A 20,487-nucleotide genomic window follows, 5' to 3' on the forward strand; every position below is an offset into this window, starting at 1 on the left:
TGAGGGGGTGCTGGCAAAAAGGGGGGGATTTGTTCTGTCCCCGCAAAAGTCCCCCAGGATGAAGCGCCCTGTCCCTGGGGAGGAAGAAGAGGAAGAGGAGAGAGTGTTGGTGTCAGAGCAGAGCTGGAGACCCTGCCCCAAAGCCCGGAGGAGGCTCCGAGGTGAGATCCCAACCCAAAGCAGAGGGATCTTGGGGGTGTTTTGGGGGGCTCAGCACCCTGTTTTCACACGCACACACACTCCACAGGGTGCCTGGAGTGGGTGAAGAGGCAGCTTTTCCGTGTCGGGGAGGATTGGTATTTCCTCTTCGTCCTGGGGGTCCTCATGGCCATCATCAGCTTCATGATGGACCTTGTCGTCTTCAGGCTCTATGAGGGTAAATGGGGGGCTTCACCTGCCCGTTTTGGGGCTCACCAAGGATGAAAGGGACTCTTTCTGTTTGGGGGGGAGCATCTCCCCTCCTGATGCTTCCTCTCCAGCCCACCGCTGGCTTTACCAAGAGGTCGGTGATGTTTTGGTGCTCAAGTACCTCTCGTGGACCATATACCCGATAGCGATGACCACGTTCTCCACTGGCTTCTCCGAGAGCATCACCCCTCACTCTGGAGGTGAGTTGGCTGCATCCCAACCTTCCCCTCTCCCCAAAACTCCTCTCTGATAGCAGGGAGAGCCCCAAAACCATGGATACCCCCCCCCCGTCAGGCTCTGGCATCCCGGAGCTGAAGACCATCCTGACGGGGGTAGTGCTGGAGGACTACTTGGCCATCAAGACCTTCGGAGCCAAGGTGGTGGGGTTGACCTGCACCCTGGCTGCTGGCAGCACCGTTTTCCTTGGCAAAGTGGTGAGTGATCCCTCGGAAATGGTTCCCAGCATCCCTTGGTGCTGGGATGGTGGCCGAGGGTCAGCCAGTGCCGTGTGTCCCCCCCTCTAATTCTCCTTCCTGGCACCCAGGGGCCCTTTGTCCACCTCTCCACCATGGTTGCAGTGTACCTGGGGAAGATGAGGACCTCGGTCATGAAGGAGTATGAGGTGGGGGTGACACCCCCAAAAAATTAAACGGGGGGTATTCCCCTCCTAAAATAGGGTTTTTAAATTATTTCATAGGGATATCCCTAATAATCATTTAGGGATTATATTATTAGATATCCCTATAAATAGGGGTATTAAATTATTTAAAATAGTGGTATTTTAACTTCCTCCCCTAAACCCCGGAGTTGTGAGCACCCCCCTGCCCTGCAGAACAAGTTCAAGCAGAACGAGATGCTGGTGGCAGCGCAAGCCGTCGGGGTGGCCACGGTGTTCGGAGCACCCATTAGCGGTGAGAACACCCCTACCCCATCCCATCCCACCCTGGGCACCCCCACATCCCCCTTCCTAGGGACATTCCACCTCATTCCCTTGTGTTTTCCAGGGGTGCTTTTCAGCATCGAGGTGATGTCCTCCCACTTCGCCGTGCGGGATTACTGGCGGGGCTTCTTTGCTGCAACCTGTGGTGCCTTCATGTTCCGGCTCCTCGCCGTCTTCAACAGCGAGCAAGGCAAAGGGAGCAGGCAGCATGTTCCCCCCACCCCCCCCCCTTCCCTTTTACACCCCTGCAGCATTTTTGGGGTGCCCACCCCCAAAACCACGTGCTCATTGTTCTACACCCCCCCCATCAGAAACCATTGCTGCCATATTTAAGAGCGACCTCAAGATTGATTTCCCCTTCGACCTCCTGGAGACCTTCTTCTTTGCAATAGTGGGGTAAGGAGGGTCCTGCTGGTACCCTGCTTCTCCCCCTGTGCCCCTGCCTGTGCCCTGCCTCTACCCTGCTTTTTCCACCTATGTCCCTGCCTGTACCCTGCCTGTGCCCTGCCTGTGCCCTGCCTGTGCCCTGCCTGTGCCCTGCCTCTACCCTGCTTTTTCCACCTATTTCCCTGCCTGTGCCCTGCCTGTGCCCTGCCTATGTCCCTGCCTGTACCCTGCCTGTGCCCTGCCTGTGCCCTGCCTATGTCCCTGCCTGTACCCTGCCTGTGCCCTGCCTGTATCCTGCCTGTGCCCTGCCTGTGCCCTGCCTCTACCCTGCCTCTACCCTGCTTTTTCCACCTGTGCCTTGCCTGTACCCTGCCTGTGCCCTGCCTATGTCCCGGCCTGTACCCTGCCTGTACCCTGCCTGTGCCATGCCTGTACCCTGCCTGCCCTCTCCTCCACAGGGCTGTCTGTGGACTCCTGGCCTGTGCCTACCTCTTCTGTCAGCGCTGGCTGCTGGCGGCCGTCAGGGAGAACCGGCTCACGGCCAAGCTGCTGGCAACAGAGTCCGTACCGGGCGTCCGTCTGTCTGCACCCTGCACCCTGCACCCTGTGTGCCCACCCCATGGACCCCGTGCACCCACCCCATGGACCCCGTGCACCCACCCCATGCACCCTGTGCACCCACCCCATGCACCCTGTGCACCGACCCCATGGACCCCGTGCACCCACCCCATGGACCCCATGCACCCACCCCATGCACCCACCCCATGCACCCTGTGCATCCATGCCATGGACCCTGTGCACCCATCCCATGCATCCTGTGCACCCACCCCATGGACCCCGTGCACCCACCCCATGGACCCCGTGCACCCACCCCATGCACCCTGTGCATCCATGCCATGGACCCTGTGCACCCACCCCATGCACTCTGTGCATCCACCTCATGCACCCCGTGCACCCAACCCCATGCACCCTGTGCACCCCCATCATGCACCCACCCCATGCACCTTGGTTGCCCATGTGTCCACCCCACACACCCTGAGTGCACACCCCATGGACCCTGCACCTCCACCCCCTGCACCCTGCATGTCCCTATGTCCACCCCATGCACCCTGTGCACCCACCCCACACAACTTGGTTGCCCCTATGTCCACCCCATGGACCCTGCACCTCCACCCCATGCACCCTGCATGTCCCTATGTCCGCCCCATGCACCCTGTGCACCCACCCCACACAACTTGGTTGCCCCTGTGCCCACCCCATGCACCCTCTATGTCCCTATGTCCACTCCATGCCCCCCTGCACATCCACCCTCAGCACCCCTGTGTGTCCCCCAGACACCCTGCACATCCTGAACATCCCCATGTCCCTGTTCCCCCCACCCCAAGCACCCCTGGCTGACCCACCCCATGTGTCCGTGTGTCCCCACACCCCAACCCTACCTCTCCCCACTCCAGCAAACCCGTCTACACGGCGCTGGTGGTGCTGCTCCTCGCCTCCATCACCTTCCCACCCGGGCTGGGGCAGCTGATGGCTTCCAGGGTGAGTGGGATGGGGGGGGACGATGGACACGGGGTGCCCCCAGGGCCCCCCCCACATCCCCGCAGGCTCTCAGGGTCTGTCCTTGCAGCTCACCATGAAGGAGCATCTCATCTCCCTCTTTGACAACCGCACTTGGGGCTTGCTGGTCCCCAACGCCTCCTTTCTGGCCGACCCCCCCGGCAAGGACCCCTGGGCGCTGTGGCAGGAGTGGTGCCACCCCTCTGCCACCATCTTCGGCACCTTGGCCTTCTTCCTGATGATGAAGGTAGCCGTGACCCCCCTTCCCCCCCCTTCCCCCCGAGGTGGTGGCTCCATGGGGATGACCTCTCCATGGGCTCTGTGCCTGCTTGCCCCAGTTCTGGATGCTCATCCTGGCCACCACCCTGCCCTTGCCCGCTGGCTACTTCATGCCCATCTTCATCTATGGTGAGTCTGGGGTCCACTGACCCAGACCAAGGGGGTCCGGGGGGGGCAGCCCCCCTTGGGAGGCAAAGGGGGGGCAGCCAGCCCTGGAGGGGGTACAGGGGTTGTGTCCATCCTTAGGGGGTTCCATCCATCCCTGGGGGGGGTACAGGGGTTGTGTCCATCCTTAGGGGGTTCCATCCATCCCTGGGGGGGGGTACAGGGGTTGTGTCCATCCTTACGGGTTCCATCCAGCCCTGGAGGGGGTACAGGGGTTGTGTCTATCCTTAGGGGTTCCATCCAGCCCTGGAGGGGGTACAGGGGTTGTGTCCATCCTTAGGGGTTCCATCCAGCACTGGAGGGGGTACAGGGGTTGTGTCCATCCTTAGAGGGTTACATCCATCCCTGGGGGGGTACAGGGGTTGTGTCCATCCTTACGGGTTCCATCCATCCCTGGGGGGGGGTACAGGGGTTGTGTCTATCCTTAGGGGTTCCATCCAGCCCTGGAGGGGGTACAGGGGTTGTGTCCATCCTTACGGGTTCCATCCAGCCCTGGGGGGGGTACAGGGGTTGTGTCCATACTGGGGGGGGTCACCTCCAGCTGCACCGTTTTGGGGGGTGTCTGGGGGGGTCCCCACCTTCCCCCTCCTCGTTTCAGGAGCCGCCATCGGGCGCCTGCTGGGGGAGACGGTGGCTCTGCTCTTCCCTCAGGGCATCCATTCGGAAGGGGCCCTGCACCCCGTCGTTCCCGGCGGATACGCCTTGGCCGGTGACTCTCTTGGGATGGGGTTATGGGAGGTGGGGGGTGGACATCTATGGGGTGTCCCATGACCTCCCCCTGTGCCCTGGTGGTGCCCTGCAGGCGCAGCCGCCTTCTCGGGCTCGGTGACCCACTCCATCTCCACGGCTTTGCTGGTGTGTGAGGCCACCGGGCACCTCAGCCACGTCCTCCCGGTCACCGTGGCCGTGCTGGTGGCCAACGCCATCGCCCAGAAGCATCAACCGTCCTTCTACGACGGCACCATCATCGTCAAGAGGCTGCCCTACCTGCCCCGCATCCGCAGCCGGCACATGGCGTGAGACACACCCCCCCCCCCCCCTTTATAAACCTCTCTATTTTGGGGTGATTTGCTGGGAAATGATGGAAATTTGGGGCTTTTTCTGCCTCACCAGCTCCTACCAAGTGGTGGTGGAGGAGTTCATGGAGCGCCGGGTGCTGGCCTTGGCCAAGGGTAGTGGCTTTGAGGAGGTGCTGGCAGCCTTGGACACCTCTGCTGATGCTGAGTACCCGGTGCTGGAGAGTGCAGGTAGGATTTGGGGTACAGGGGGGGTCACTGGGGCTGGGGGGCAGACATCATTGGGCTTGTCCCCATGTCTCCATCCTCCAGGGTCACCCACACTGGTGGGCACCGTCAGCAGAGCCCAGCTCATCACCTTCCTCCAGAGCCACAGACACCCACAGGCACCCAAAGGGGAGAAGGTAAATGGGGGGGGGGGAGCACCCTCCTGCACCCAAAAGAGCTGATTTTCCACCCAAAATCAACACATCGCCTCCCCCAAGCTGCCAGCAGCGGGGACACTCGGTGAGAGCTGCGCCATCGAGCCCATCATGTTCCAGCTCTTGCCATGGACCTCCTTGCACCAGGTTTGGGAAGGGGGGGGGGTCACATCCTGATGGGGCTGGGAGCCCCCCCCCCCCGTGTGCGTGTGTCCGTGCCCCCCGGTTCTGTGTCGGGGGTGGCTCTGTCCCCACATGTCCCTGCTGTCCCCCCCCCCACCAGGCCCATCACCTCTTCGAGCTGCTGAAGCTGCAGCGCATCTTTGTCACCCGCTTTGGGGAGCTGGTGGGAGCCGTCAGCAGGGCCGAGGTGAGGGGGGGGGACACGGGGGGGGGAAAGGGGGGGGGGAACAACACGGACAAGCCCCATCCCACCTCCTCTGCCCCCCCCCAGCTGCGGAGAGCGATCGAGGAGCTCGCCAACCCCAAGGGATGAACGAGGGCACCCAGGGACATCACCCATGCAAAGAGGGGGTGTCCTTCCCCCCCCCCCCTCAGGTGATTCCAGGGGACCCAAGTGTCTGGGCTCCTGGGGCTGTGCTTTTGCATTAAATGCGTCACCCATCGAGTCTTCCTCCTCCTTCTCTTCCTCCATCCCTATGGGGCTCAGTTTGGGGGGAGCACCCCCTCCCCATACCCCACACAGCGCTTAAACCACCCCTAAATAACCCCCAATCTGCGCCCAGCCCCTGGCCATGTACCAAAGTGTCGCCATATACCCCCCCCTTATAATTATCAGCATATAATTAGTCTTAATCACTGCAATTAATAAGGGAGGGGGGTGTTTTGTGACCCCATGTCCGAGGGGGGAAGTGCTCAGCTCCCCCATCCCAGCTCTTTGGTGCCCCCCCCCAGCAGCAGGGGAGCAGTGGGGGGGGGGGGGGGGGGGGCGGTTTGGGAGCACTGTTGGGCCAGTTGGGGTCAACCCATGTAGTGTGCTCAATGGGGTGAGGGGACCCCAGCACCCATGAAGGGTGCTCAATGGGGTGAGGGGACCCCAGCACCCATTGAGGGAGCTCAATGGGGTGACAGGACCCCAGCACCCATGAAGGGTGCTCAGTGGCGCAATTGGACCATAGCAAAGGGAGTCCTCAGCCCCCACAGCCCATGGGGAGGATGCTCAGTGGGACATGGGTCACCCATGGGTGATGCCCCCATCACCCCTCGCCTGCTCCCATGGGGGTTAGGATGGGAGCTGCCCTGCTCCACACCAGGGGAAGGGGCACCCAAAGGTGCTGCTTGTGCCGTGCCTCAGTTTCCCCCTCGCCCTTACCTGGCCCCACCGTGTGCATACAGAGAGGAGGTGTGCTCCTATAACACACGGGGCACCCACAGGCCCATACACCCGAAATCGGGTGAAACCCACCCAAAACAGCAGCTTGTGCAGGCAGGGGCCGGTCCCCCCCCAGCCACATCCCCCCCTCCCCTGTTCTCTATGGGTTTGGGCAAGCAAAAAACCCCTTTTCCGGCCCTTTCCCACCCTATGATTTGCAGGCACCGGGCAGCCGGCCCCGGCCCCGTGGCTTGGGCCAAATTCCCTGTGGATTGTGCTGACGGAAACAGCCTTTGGATGGGAAACGCTGCTCGAGCTGTGCAGGACCCCTCAAAACCCGCTTAAAAACCCAATAATCCCTGAAAACTCCTTTAAGAACCAAAAAAAGACCCCTTAAAACTCCCTTAAAAGCCCCAACAACCCCTTAAAACGCCTTTAAACCCCAAATAACCCCATAACCCTTAAAGTCACCAGTAACCCCTTTGAAAAACCCTTAACCCCCCCCCCCCAGTCCCTGAAACCACTCTTAAAAGTCCTGATCACCCCTTAAAAACCCAATAACAACTTAAAAAGCCCCGATACCCCCCTTAGAAACCCCATAAACCCCCTTAGAAACCCCATAACCCCCCTCTTAATCCTCCTTAAATCCCCCCCTTAAAACCCCCTTAAGAAATCCTTAACCCCCCCACCCCCTCTTAAAAACCACTTCTAAACCCCTTAATAGCCCTTAAATCCAGCCCTGCCCCCCTTTTGCCCCCCAAAACTCCATCAATGGCCCCAAGCCAGTGATTCTAGAAAACAAAAAAAAAAAAAGCACATTTTTATTTGAATCAAAACCCCATGAAAATCCCTCAAAATCCCCCAAAATCCAATTAAAAAAAAGGAAAACAAACAAAAAACCCAAATAAAAATCAAGGGATCCAGGTTTCCTTTCCCCCTTTCCCCTTTTTTTGCCCCGACCTTCGCTTCCTCGCAATAAATATACAAAAATAGAATAAATTAGGATGAAAAAGGAAAGGAAAAGGCAGGAGGGGTTAACCCCTGGGTTTTCGGGGGGGGGGGGAGGAATAAATAGGGAGCACAGAGCCCAAAGGAGCCGGTCTGGGGGCTGAGGCCTTGGTTTCATTCTTGAAATGTGGAAAACTAAAGAGGACCCTCCCCAAAACCGCCCCCCCCTGCCCCAAATGAGCCTGGAATCTTCATGTTCCCATCATTGCAGCCTGGTGCTGGGAGGGGGGGGGCACCCGTTCCATCCCCAACACTGGGGATTGCTCGTAATAATGGTATCAAACCACCTTAATAATAATAGACATAATAAATAAGCCCCTCGGGGAGGAGGGGGTGGGGGGGGTCTTCATTTGGTTGGTTTCAAGTAGTGGGGTTGGGGGGGTCAGAGGGGTGCCCCCCCGGCGCTGGCCTGCTCCTGCAGCCCCAGCAGGCTGTAGGCGATGCGTTTCTGGTGCCCCGGCAGCCGCACGCCGACCTTCTTGATGTCACTGGTGGGGGGAATAGGGAGGAAATGCACAAACATTGGGATTTGGGGTGGAAAATGGTGGGGATGACCCCCCCCCCACACACACACCCCCCATGGCTGCAGCGTTCCCAAGGGATGTGGCTCATCCCGAGGTCTATGGGTGGGAAGGGGTGAGCCCAACGCTATGGAAGGGGTTTTGTTTTGCAGCACGTCCTCATGTCCCGTGGGACAGTGCAGGGACAATATGGGGACAGTGTGGGGATAGCTGGAGGCAGCACGGGGACGGGGGGGGAACAGAGAGGGGAGAAGGTGGGGACAATACAGGGACAGCATAGGGATGGCATGGGGACAGTGTGGGGATACGGCACGGGAATGTACAAGGACAGTGTGGGGACAGAATGTGAATAGCAAGGGGATAGTGTGGGGATAGCACAGGGACACCATGGGGACAGAATGGGGACAGTACAGGGACACCATAGGGTCAGAATGGGGACAGTACAGGGACACCATAGGGACAGAATGGGGACAGTACAGGGACACCATAGGGTCAGAATGGGGACAGTACAGGGACACCATAGGGACAGAATGGGGACAGTAGAGGGACACCATAGGGACAGAATGGAGACAGTACAGGGACACCATAGGGACAGTACAGGGACACCATAGGGACAGAATGGAGACAGTACAGGGACACCATAGGGACAGAATGGGGACAGTACAGGGACACAGCATAGGGCATCATGGGGACAGTATGCGAATATCAAGGGGACAGTGTAGGGACAGTATGGGGGACACTGTGAGGATATGAAGGGGCAGTGTGGGAATAATAAGGGGACAAGATGGGGATAGTACAGGTACACCATAGGAATATCAAGGGGACAGCATAGGAATGGTATGGGGACAGAACGGGAATACCAAGGGGAGACCATGGATACGAGTATGGGAACAACACGGGGCTGGTGCAGGGCTATGGACTCACTCGCTGGTCATCTGCAGGACCTTCTCAATGGTGCTGTAGCCCGAGGCCATGAAGTGCTCCGTGTACTGGGGCATCCGGATGGATTCCAGCCACTCGGGGACGGAGCGGAAGGGAATGCCCTCGGAGCCGCTGGTGCTGGGCAGGCGGATGGAGACCCTGCAGGGGATGGGCATGGGACAAAGGGGGGAGGCAAACGATGCGGGAATGGGAGGAGGAACAAATGGAAGGATAAAAGAAGAGGGTGCAAAAATAATGTGGAAATGAAACCGTGCCCAAAAAATGGTGCTGGAAAAGCAAAGATGCAAAAGAAAAATACCGTGAAAGTGGAAAGGTGCAGGAAAAGGGGGTGGGAATGGGAGGATGCAAAAAGCGATGCAGAAAGAGAGGAACCCAAACAAACAAAAAGCACCAGTGCTGATGTCCAGATGTGGGGATGTGCAAAGCAACGCCCCAGGGCAGAGGTGCAAAGAGTGAAGGCAAAAGCAGAAGCAGAACGCAAAGGAGGTGGTGAGGAAGCGCCCAGATGTGAAGGTGCAAAGGGGAAATGCAAGAGGAGAGGTGCAAATGCAGGGAACTGTGAAAATGGCAAAGGGGAAACACCAAAAAGCACCAAAATGCACAAATGAAGAGAGGAAAATCGGGCAAAATGCGAAACCCATCACAAATGCAAAGGGGGAGTGGAGAATGTGAGGGGATAAAACGGCAAAGTCAGCTCACAAGAGCACAGATGCAAAGAAGAGCACAAGGAAGCTAAGGTGCAGAAAGCAAGGGGAGGGTGCAGAGGGTGCAAGAATGCACGGATGTGAGGAGCAAAGTGGGGATGTGGAACTGCAGAACCAGGATGCAACGATGCAAAAAGGAGCATGGGAATGCCAGGGTGTGGAAGAGCAGTGCAGGAATACAACGGGGGAAAAAGCAATGAGGAAAGGGGGAGCTGCGGTGAAGAAGTGTGAGGCTGCAATGGGGCAAAAAGCAGTGCAAGAGTGCAGGGATACAAGCAGCAATGCAAAAATGCAGGTGTAAAACTCAAGATGAAACTGCAGGGATGCACAAAGCAATGCAAGAATGCAGGGGTGCAAGAAGCAATGCAAGGATGCAGGGAGGCAAGAATGTAGAGATGCAGGGACTCAAAGGTGCAAGAATGCAGAGATGCAGAAAAAACAACACAAGAATGCAGAGATGCTGGAATGCAGACGCAAAGCCCAAGGCAACAGATGCACAAAGCAATGCAACAGATGCAGGGGTGCCAGCATACAGAGCTACAAGAAGCAATGCAAGGATAGAAGGATGCATCCTTGAATGCATCTGCAACCCAAGAACGAAGAGATGTGAGAATACAGAGATGCAAGCAGCAAGGCGAGGCCGCAGGGGTGGAAGCATGCAGAGATGCAGAACCCAACCCAAGGATGCTCAAAGCAATGCCAGGATGCAGCCCCCCCCCAAACCCACTGCCGGAGGTGCAGCAGCACGTGCAGGGGCACAACCTGTCCATCATTGCTTACCGGGGGTCAAAGTCTGCCAGCGCCTTGAGGGACTCGGGGGCACGGATGAGCTTGTCCAGGATGCTGACGACGTCGGCAAACTTGGGGCGCCGGGAGCGCTCCTGCTGCCAGCACTGCATCATCAGCTGGTAGATGGCCGAGGGGCAGTCCAGCGGCGCAGGCAGGCGGAAGCCCTCGTTGATGGCCTTCATCACCTGTGAGGAACCATAGGATCCCAGCCTGGTTTTGGTTGAAGGGACCTTAAAGCTCATCCAGCTCCAAGGCAGGGACCCCTTCCACCAGAGCAGCTTGCTCCAAGCCCCTGTGTCCAACCTGGCCTTGAACACAGCCAGGGATGGGGCAGACACAGCTTCTTTGGGCAATCAGTGCCTCACCACTCTCAAAAGGAGGAGGTTGAGTGGTCCTACCCCCCCACCCCCCCATTTGTCCATTTACCAGAATGCCCCCCACAATCTGAGGTTGGAGGGGCTCACCTCGTGGTTTGAGAGCTCCCAATAGGGTCTCTCTCCATAGGACATCACCTCCCACATGACGATGCCGTAGCTCCAGACGTCGCTGGCGGAGGTGAACTTGCGGTAGGAGATGGCTTCAGGAGCTGTCCAACGGATGGGGATCTTCCCACCCTGCAGTAACAACGTTGGGGTCAACCCTTCATCTTCCCCCCTGAACCCCACCCTCACCATGGCCCTGTGGTGGCACCCACGCTGGTGGTGTAGGTGGCTTCAGGATCATCTTCCAGCACTCTGGAAAGGCCAAAATCCGACACTTTGCACACCAGGTTGCTGTTCACCAGGATATTCCGAGCGGCCAGATCCCGGTGGACGTAATTCATGTTGGCCAAATACTTCATGCCGGCAGCGATGCCCCTCAGCATCCCCACCAGCTGGATGACACCAAATTCCCCTTCTTTTTCCTGGGAAAAGGGGGAGAATCCGGCCTCGAATCCATCTCTCAGCACATCTCCCATGGGGGATGTCTGGGGATTCCAGCCTTGCCTGCGCTGGTGGGACACAGATGTTGCCACCCCACTTCACCTACCCGCAGGAACTTGTCCAACGCGCCGTTCTCCATGTACTCTGTGATGATCATGAAGGGTTTGTCTGGAGGAAGAAAAGACCCAAAATGGGTAAAAAAACCCCTAAAAATCTCACCAACCCCTCCCCAACCCAACCCCAAAATAACAACCCCCCCAAAACCTCAATTCCCACCAAAAGAAACACTACCAAACCCCAGAAAAGAAACAAACTCACCCCAAACCCCCTCAAACTCCCAACCCTCCCCTCCCAACCCCGTCATACATCATTGCTCAAAACACCCCATTCCCATAGAGCCATTTTTGGGGTGTTTTGCAGGGAAATTGAGGGGTTTTGGGACTCACACTTGGAGACGACCCCTTCCAGGCGGATGATGTTGTGGTGGCAGAACTGGCCCATGATGGTGGCTTCGCTCAAGAAGTCCACACGCTGCTTCTCCGTGTAGCCCACCTTCAAGGTCTTGATGGCCACCGGCACCTCCTTCTTGCCACGCTTCAGGGTCCCCTTGTAGACCTCCCCAAATTCACCTGCTCGGAGGATGGGGAATGTTCATCCCTTTACCATGGACCAACTTTGGGGTGTCTTTGGGGTGACGAAGCCACCTGAGGACCTACCGGCACCAATGACCTTCTGGCGGGTGATGAAGGATGGGGGGATCTCGGTGGTGAACTTGAGCATGGCTTGGTTAGGGTCCTCATAGGTGTGGGGGTCAACGTAGGTCTTGAGGGGCTTCAGCTGCTCTGTGGGGTGCCATAGGGGGTGTCAGCATCCACATCACCCCCCATCCATCCCCACTGAGCCCACCATCCCATTGCTCACCTGACTTGGAGAAGTAGACGTCCTCAGCAGAGTGGCGTGGCCGTGACCTCCTCCTCCTATGGAAAAGTGGCATTTTGCCCATTTAAACACCATTTTTGGTGGTGGAAAATGGTATTTTTGGTTGTTGGGGGGGGGGGGGTATTTTATCTCCTTACCGCCGGAGGACGTAGAGGAGAGCACCCAAGAGCAGGAGGACAAAGACAACACCAACGATGGAGCCGCTGATGACAGTGGCAGATGCCATGGCCTCAGCACCTGTTGGTGTGATTCAAGGGGGAGATTTGGGGTGAACCAAGCACCCTCTGGACCCCCACCCCAAAATCCTGCCCCCCAAGGTCCTCACCCTCGGGCAGGGTCTCGAACTCGTGCTGGGGGCTGTAGGCCCCGTGGCCATCGGAGGTGAGCGCCTGGACCCGCACCACGTAGGTGGTGGCAGGGGACAGCTTGGGGAGGGTGACGGAGGTGCCCTCACAGCGCAGCACAGAGTAACTGTTCTCATCCACCTGGGGACACGGGGGGGAGACAGGGATGGAGGTGACGTGGATGGTGATGACATGGATGGATGGGAGGGTAATGTGGATAGGGTCATGGATGGAGGCGACATGGATGGAGATGACATGGATGGACAGGAGGGTGATGTGGATAGGGTTGTGGGATGGAGATGACATGGATGGAGGCAACACGGATGGATGGGAGGGTGATGTGGATAAGGTCATGGATGGAGGTGACACAGATGGAGGCAACATGGATGGATGGGAGAGTGATGTGAATGAGGTCACGGATGGAGGTGACACGGATGGATCGGACGGTGTGGATAGGGTCAAGGATGCAGGGGACATGAATGGGAATAGGGTCACGGATGGAGGTGACATGGATGGATGGGAGTGACACAGATCAGGGGTGACAGACAGACCTTCTTGCTGTAGGTGACCTCGTACTTCCAGACCCGACTCTGCTGCCGCGGTGGCACCGTCCAGGAGAGGACCAAGCTGGTGGATGTCCGTCCATCCAGGCTCACCGACGTCACCCGGGGTGGCTCTGCCAGGGGGACACGGAGGTGTCACCGTCAGGGTTAAAGACACCATGAAGGTGCCCCATGGGTATAACAGAGTTACCCAGGGGGGTACAAGGACATCGCAGAGGTGACGTAAGGATGGTTGGGAGACGCTGGTGGCCGCTTACCCGTCTGGTTGACGCTGATGGTGGCGGTGGCCACGCTGCGGTGTTGGCTGTATGGGGACACCCCATTGCGGGCTTCAACTGTGAAGGTGTAGTTAACGTAGGGCTCCAGGTCGGTGACGGTGACCCCGGTCCCTGCCAGCCCCCGGGGGGGCTGTGAATACCGGACCCCCCCGTCGCAGGGCCGGCACTCGCCGCTCTCGGGCCAGCACTGCTCGCAGGTGATGCTGTAGGTGACATCCCCACGGCCACCCGGGTCCGTGGGGGGGGACCAGCGCAGCTGCACCGAAGCCCCCATCCCGATGGCCGTGACGCCTTGGGGTGGCGAGGGGGGACCTGGAACAGGGGGACACAGAGAAGGAGGGGGGGGGTCAGGGGAGGGATGGTGGCACCAGGCTTGGGTTTCCCTGTCCCCAAAGGTCACTCACGGGTGCAGGGGTCCTCGGGGGGGTCGCTGGGGGTGCGGAAGAAGCCGTCCTGGCAGGGGCAGGTAGCGGCGGCCTCAGGGGATGGCAGCGTGTGGGGGGGACAGGGCTGGCAGCCCCCCGCGGACACCGTGGCCTTGAAGGAGCCGGGGGGGCAGGCTGTGGGGGGAATAGACACGGGGCAGCGGTGAGAGCCCAGCGCTCCCCACACATCCTCCAGTGGGGTTTGGGGTGCAGGATGCTTGGAGCAAGCTGCTCCAGTGGAAGGTGTCCGTGCCCAGGGCAGGGCTTGGAGCTGGATGAGCTCTAAGGTCCCTTTAATCCAAGCCACTCTTGGATTCGGTGGGTTTTGGACCTTCTTTATTAGTGGGGACCCCCCCTCGGGTCACCGCTCTCCTGGCTGAGCCCTCCCGCACTCACTGCGCTTGTGATGCTCAGAACTGAGCATCCAGGATGGGGGAATCCAGGGGAATTTGGGGGGGGCAAAACCCAATTTCTCTGCTCACCCCTTGGCATGCACTGAGCTGATGGGTCCTCGCCTCCTAAACACCTCCTCACCCTCCAACTCATCCCATCACACCACAGCTGTATCGCACCCCATCTCATCCCACCCCACCATGTCCCACCCGTACCCCATCCCATCCCACCTGTACCTCATCCCATTTCACCCCATTCCATCTGTATCTCACCCCATCCCATCCCACCTGTATCTCATCCCATTTCACCCCATTCCATCTGTATCTCACCCCATCTCATCCCACCTGTATCCCATCCCATCTGTACCTCGTCCCAGGTCATCCCAATCCCATCAAGTCCCACCCGTATCCCATTCCATCCATATTCTGTCCCATCCCATTTCATCCCTTCCCATCTACCTCACCCCATCTTGTCCCACCTGTATCCCATCCCGTCTGTGATTCTGTGATCCCGTCTATATCTCATCCATATCCTATCCCATCTACTTCATCCCATTTCATAACATCCCATATGTGTCCCCACCCCACCTGTATCCTGTCCCATCTGCATCCCATCCATATCTTACCCCATGTACTTCATCCCATTTCATCCCATCCCATCTGTATCTCATTCCATCTTGTCCCACCTGTATCCCATCCATATCCTATATCCCGTCTACTTCATCCCATTTCATCCCATCTTTACCTCAGCCCACCTTGTTCCACCTGTATCCTGTCCCACCTATATCTCATCCATATCCTACCCCATCTACTCCATCCCATTTCATAACATCCCATCTGTATCTCATCCCATTTCATCCCATCCCATCTGTGTCCCACCTCATCTTGTCCCACCTGTACCCCATCCATATCCTATCCCATCTGTATCTCATCCCATTTCATCCCATCCCATCTGTGTCCCACCTCATCTTGTCCCACTTGTACCCCATCCATATCCTATCCCATCTGCATCTCATCCCATTTCATCCCATCCCATCTGTGTCCCACCTCATCTTGTCCCACTTGTACTCCATCCATATCCTATCCCATTTGCATCTCATTCCATTTCATCCCATCCCATCTGTACCTCACCCCATCTTGTCCCACCTGTATCTCATCCACATCCTATCCCATCTACTTCATCCCATTTCATACCACCCCATCTTGTCCCACCTGTACCCCATCCATATCCTATCCCATCTGCATCTCATCCCATCCCATCCGTACCCCACCCCACCCTGCCCCATCCCCACTACCCCCATGTCCTACCTTGGCAGGCATCCCCCACTCTCTGGTACCCGGCCCGGCACAGGCACTCCCCGATGGGCACCAGCCACTCTCCATCGGCGTTGCAGTGCAGCGCGGGCGCCTGCTCCGCCACCGCCTCCTCCACGCAGGTGCCCCTCACCTCGGCCAGGGTCTGCGAGTCCCCCCCGGCCACGGTGTGCGGGAACCGCGCCATGCCCCGCACCACCGCCGGGCACCGCTTGTAGTAGATGCGCACCGAGAGCAGCGCCACGCAGGCGCCCAGGTCCTGGAAGGCCAGGTAGAACCCTTTGCGCGTGAGCGGCCCCACCGAGCGCACCTCCACGTTGAGCTTCACGTTCCGCGTGACGAAGTCCTCCTGCACCGTGATCTCATCCGGGGCGATGGTGTCGATCTTCCTGAACTGCCTCTTCTGGAAGTTGGTGCCGTAATCCACGTCCGACTCCGCGTAGTAGAGGTTGAAGGTCTCCTTGCAGGTGCCGCCGCCGCCGCTGGGGAAGCTGTTGCAGTCGCGGACGGTGAACTGGAGCTCGATGAAGATGCGCTGGGCCGCGCCGCGGTAGATCCAGTTGGTGCGGAGCCAGTTGTCCTGCTCGCCCTCCAGCACGTTGCACACCAGGTAGAGGTAGATGGAGGAGTCGTTGAGCATGTTCTGCAGCAGGTCCCACTGGGGCAGAGAGAGACCGAGGCTATGGGGTGGAAACCGAGGCAGGGGGAGGGTGGCCCTGGTCCCTATGGATGCACTTGTTCTCACCACCATGAGGTCTCCATCCCAATGAACATCCCCAATGCCATGGGTGTCCCCATCCCCATGGATGCTCCCACACTCATCCCCATGGAGGTCTCCATCCCAATGGACATTCCCAATGCCATGGGTGTCCCCATCCCCATGGATGCTCCCACACTCATCCCCATGGAGGTCTCCATCCCAATGGACATTCCCAATGTTATGGGTGTCCCCATCCCCATGGATGCTCCCACACTCATCCCCATGGAGGTCTCCATCCCAATGGACATTCCCAATGCCATGGGTGTCCCCATCCCCATGGATGCTCCCACACTCATCCCCATGGAGGTCTCCATCCCAATGGACATTCCCAATGCCATGGGTGTCCCCATCCCCATGGATGCTCCCACACTCATCCCCATGGAGGTCTCCATCCCAATGAACATCCCCAATGCCATGGGTGTCCCCATCCCCACGGATGCTCCCACACATCCCCATGGAGGTCTCCATCCCAATGGACATCCCCAATGCCATGGGTGTCCCCATCCCCATGGATGCTCCCGCACTCAACCCCACGGAGGTCCTCATCCCCATGGATATCCCCAGTTCCCAGGGATGCCCCCATCCGCATGAAGGTCCCCATGAACCTCATGGATTTCCCCATGGATGTCCCCAACTCAATCCCTATGGATGTCCCCCATCCATATGGGCTCACCATCCCCCAATCCCTAGAGATGTCCTCATTTCCAGAGATGCTCCCGCATGGAGGTTTCCATCCCCATGGAAGTTCCCATGCCCATAGGTGCCCCTGTCCCCATGGAGGCCCCATCCCTGTCCCCGGTGCTCACCCCTTTGCCATAGGGCTGGGTGAGCCAGCCCAGCTCCCCCTGCGCCTTTGCGAAGTCCAGCAGCACCACTGCGGAGAGAGGACCAGGATGTAGGGAAGGAGAGGGAGGAGGAAAGGATGAGGGACCTCAGTGAGCACCCATGGGTGGCCCCAGGGCCTGCAAGTGCCACCAATACATCCCTTGGCCCCACAGACATCCCCCAGGACCTATGTGAACATCCTTGGGACACAGATGTCTCCAGGAGCCATGGATGTCCTCGGGATCCATGTGCATATCCCTGTGATACACAACATCCCTGCAGGACCCACTCATGCCCCTCCAGGACCTGTTTGTGTATCCCTGGGTCCCGTGGATGCCTTTGGGACCCACAGAAGCCCCCAGGACCTGCGGATGCCCTCAGGACTTTCATGTATATCCCTGGGGTCCATGGATGCTACTGGGACCCACGGACATCCCCCGGTACCCATGAACATCCCCCAGGACTCACATGTAAGCCCCTAGGACCCACGGATGCCCCCATGACCCATGGATGCCCCCAACACCCGGGACCCCCACGGCACCCCCCGGGGTCCCCATTCCAACACCTTCCCCTTGGATCCCCACACAGGGACCCCCATAGGAGGGGCAGGACCCCCCGAGGGCTCCGTCCGGGACCTGCTGCAGCACGTCCAGGGCGGTGGCGCCGGGAGGAAGAGGAGGAGGAGGCGGCGCAGGGAGGGAAGCGCTGGCGGCCCCCCCCCCCCCCGGTGAATCACCCCCCAGGAATGTGCCCGGACGCTGGGTTCACATCCCGGTGGGATGGGGGGAGCGCTGGGAACGGATGCTCCCCCCCCAACCTCCTCTGTTGAGGACGGGCGAGCCCATGCCGTGCCCCAAGAGGGTGAAATCTATGGGGGGGAACCCCAAGAACCGGGTTTGGGGGGGCACGAATGGGTCTGTTTGTGCCACCCACCCCCCCCCCCCCGTGCCCGGGTCAGGAAGGATGCGGGGCGGATATCCCGGCTTTCCTGTGGCTGGAATTCCCCCCACCCCGTGCCTCCGGAGAGCGGAAAGGGAGGCTGGGGGGGAGCTGGGCCGGGGGGTTCCTATGGGGTGTCCCCGGGTGCAGCACCCACCGCTGCCACCTCCATCACCATTGGCACCCCCTTTGCCATCATCAGCATCGCCATGGCCACGGCCACCCCCATGTGCAGACCCTGCAGTGGTCTCATCTTCCTCGTCCACCCTCATCTTCCTCCTCTGCAGCGGCATCTGCAGCCCCATCACCATCAGTGCCACATTCCCTGCTGCTGCCATCACCATCATCTTCATCACCATCATCACCTCACTCCATGCCTGCATCCCCAGTCCAGTCCCCACTGCATCCTTCTCCCCGTCCCCAAATCCATTTTCAACCCCATCCCTGCCCTGTCCCCATCCCCATCCCAATCCCAACCTTACTCTGAATCCCAGCCCCCAAATGAATTCCAATCCCAATCCTCATCCCAGTCTTAACCCGAATCCCGATGCCAAAACCAAGCCCAAGCCCAAACCCAAGCCCGCTGCCCCTAAACCTCAGCCTGAGCTGGGCAGGATCCAGCCAGGGCACCCCCCAACCTCCCCATCCCACTGGATCCCACCTTTTCCAAGCGATGGGAATCACACCCTCCTTCCCCCACTCCCGCTACTCTCCCAACGCTTCCCCCTTATTTGCAGTTCTTGCACCCCAAAACTCCCAATATCCCCTAAATTCCTTTACGGCAATCGGCATGTTGGGAATGCTGCGGTGGGAATCCCTCCTTTCCACCTTCCTCCTGCACCTCAAACCCCTCATTTTGGGGTTTTTTACCCCATTCTTCGTTTCTAGGGGGGGATTTTCCATCCCGAGCCACCCCCGGCCTCCCATCTGCACCTCAAAACCGCAGGGCTCCAACCCCTCGGACAGAGCCTTTGGGAACTTCAACGTGGAAAAGCTTCAGCCGATGTTTTAAAGTGACTTTTCCCACTTTTTTTTTAACCCAAAATCCCCCAAACTGAGCCCAAACCGGGCCGGGGGGAGGGGGGTCCCAGGAGGAGGCCGGAATCTCGCTTGGGTTTCCCAGCGATTTCGGGGTTTTCCTGACATTGTTCCCTGTTCTCCGGCCGGATCCTGCCCAGCCCCGCGCCGGGCAGGCCCCGCGCTCCATTTTGGGGTCAGATTCCCCCTTTTTGGGGCTCGTTTATTTCAGACCCCCCCCCCCCCCCCAACCTCGACCCCTCCATAGGGACTACTTGTGGGGCGGAGGCGGCGGGATCGGGCCCCAGCGCGCGCGAGGCGGCCGCTCCGCATGGGAAAAGTTGCCCAAAAATCCCGGTTTTTTCCCCATTTTAGCTTTCCCCCCCGCATTTTACCTTCTCCCCCCCTCTTTTAACCTCACCCCCATCCCCTTCCAGCTTCCCCCCTCCTCTGAGCTTTTCCCACCTCTCCTTTCAGACTTTTTCTCCCATTTCAAAGCTTTTTCCTCCTTTTTCAACTTTTTCCTTCACTTTTAAACTTTTTCCTCCCTTTTCAACCTTTCCCCCCACTTTTGAACCCTTTTCCCCCTCTTTCAAACATTTCCCCTCTCTTTTAAACGTCTTTTTCTCCCCATTTTAAACTCCCCCCCCCCCCCCCAAACTTCAATACCCCCTCAACGGCGCTTCCCCACCGCACTCATGGGTGCCCCGTTTATAGGGGTGTCTCCCACCGTCACCCTTTACTTCAGGGGCTCCCCCAAACCTCTCAGCCCCCCCCCACCCCTATGGGTGCCCCCCCATAAGTGGCTTTAGGGGTGCCCCCCCCCAAAAGTGGGAACTCACCTTCCTCTGCTGCCAGGGGGGTGAGGGCGGTGAGGAAGAGGATGGTGAAGGCCGGGGGGGTGCCCGCCATAGTGCGGGGGGGGTGTTTTGGGGTGCGCCCCACAACCGGCGGCACCAGCGCTATGGGGCTGAGCACCCCGCTCCTGTTCATTCATGCCCCGAGTGATGTCACCCGGACACGCCCGCTCTTAAAGGGGCAGGAGCTGCTCCCAGTACGCACCAGTGTGGGACTGGGGATGGGGCTGGGGAACGGGCGGGTTATGGGGGGAGCCCCACGGGGGGGGTTATGGAGGAGTGAATGGGGTTTGGGGGGGGGTGTGGGTCCGGACTGAGCCCACACCACAGTGACCCCCCCATCCCGCTCCGGCCTCAAAGGGGTTAACGAGCCCCCCGCCCCTTTCATTCATGAAGCGGCGTGGGAAGGGAAGAGGGGCGCAGCCAATGGCGACAGGGGG

At 59.0% G+C, this 20,487-nt stretch overlaps 2 protein-coding genes across 2 annotated transcripts; one reads left to right on the forward strand and one right to left on the reverse strand.

Moving 5' to 3' along the window:
* Positions 1-20: 20 nt before the first annotated feature.
* CLCNKA (chloride voltage-gated channel Ka) lies at positions 21-5,725 on the forward strand. The gene is made up of 19 exons (XM_057401319.1): positions 21-161; positions 248-376; positions 480-608; positions 703-842; positions 953-1,030; positions 1,241-1,319; positions 1,413-1,538; positions 1,660-1,744; positions 2,194-2,295; positions 3,190-3,274; positions 3,363-3,539; positions 3,631-3,700; positions 4,335-4,445; positions 4,539-4,752; positions 4,850-4,983; positions 5,065-5,156; positions 5,238-5,321; positions 5,458-5,544; positions 5,629-5,725. The coding sequence occupies exons 1-19, from the start codon at positions 59-61 to the stop codon at positions 5,668-5,670; spliced, it is 2,067 nt and encodes a 688-aa protein (XP_057257302.1). The 5' UTR covers positions 21-58; the 3' UTR covers positions 5,671-5,725.
* A 2,076-nt stretch (positions 5,726-7,801) lies between these two features.
* EPHA2 (EPH receptor A2) lies at positions 7,802-20,247 on the reverse strand. The gene is made up of 17 exons (XM_057401309.1): positions 20,033-20,247; positions 17,216-17,283; positions 15,644-16,307; positions 13,923-14,078; positions 13,498-13,830; positions 13,229-13,353; positions 12,659-12,818; positions 12,471-12,570; positions 12,316-12,371; positions 12,111-12,236; positions 11,841-12,023; positions 11,501-11,562; positions 11,166-11,375; positions 10,936-11,085; positions 10,463-10,656; positions 8,961-9,116; positions 7,802-8,003 (listed from the first exon to the last, which is right to left on the reverse strand). Exons 1-17 carry the CDS (start codon positions 20,181-20,183, stop codon positions 7,898-7,900), a joined length of 3,000 nt encoding a protein of 999 aa, XP_057257292.1. The 5' UTR covers positions 20,184-20,247; the 3' UTR covers positions 7,802-7,897.
* Between the last annotated feature and the right edge of the window lie 240 nt (positions 20,248-20,487).

This window comes from Pezoporus wallicus, unplaced genomic scaffold, assembly GCF_028554395.1.
Source record: "Pezoporus wallicus isolate ANWC-B61680 ecotype Strahan unplaced genomic scaffold, APGP_CSIRO_Pwel_v1 contig_14543, whole genome shotgun sequence".
NCBI classification, from domain to species: domain Eukaryota; kingdom Metazoa; phylum Chordata; class Aves; order Psittaciformes; family Psittacidae; genus Pezoporus; species Pezoporus wallicus.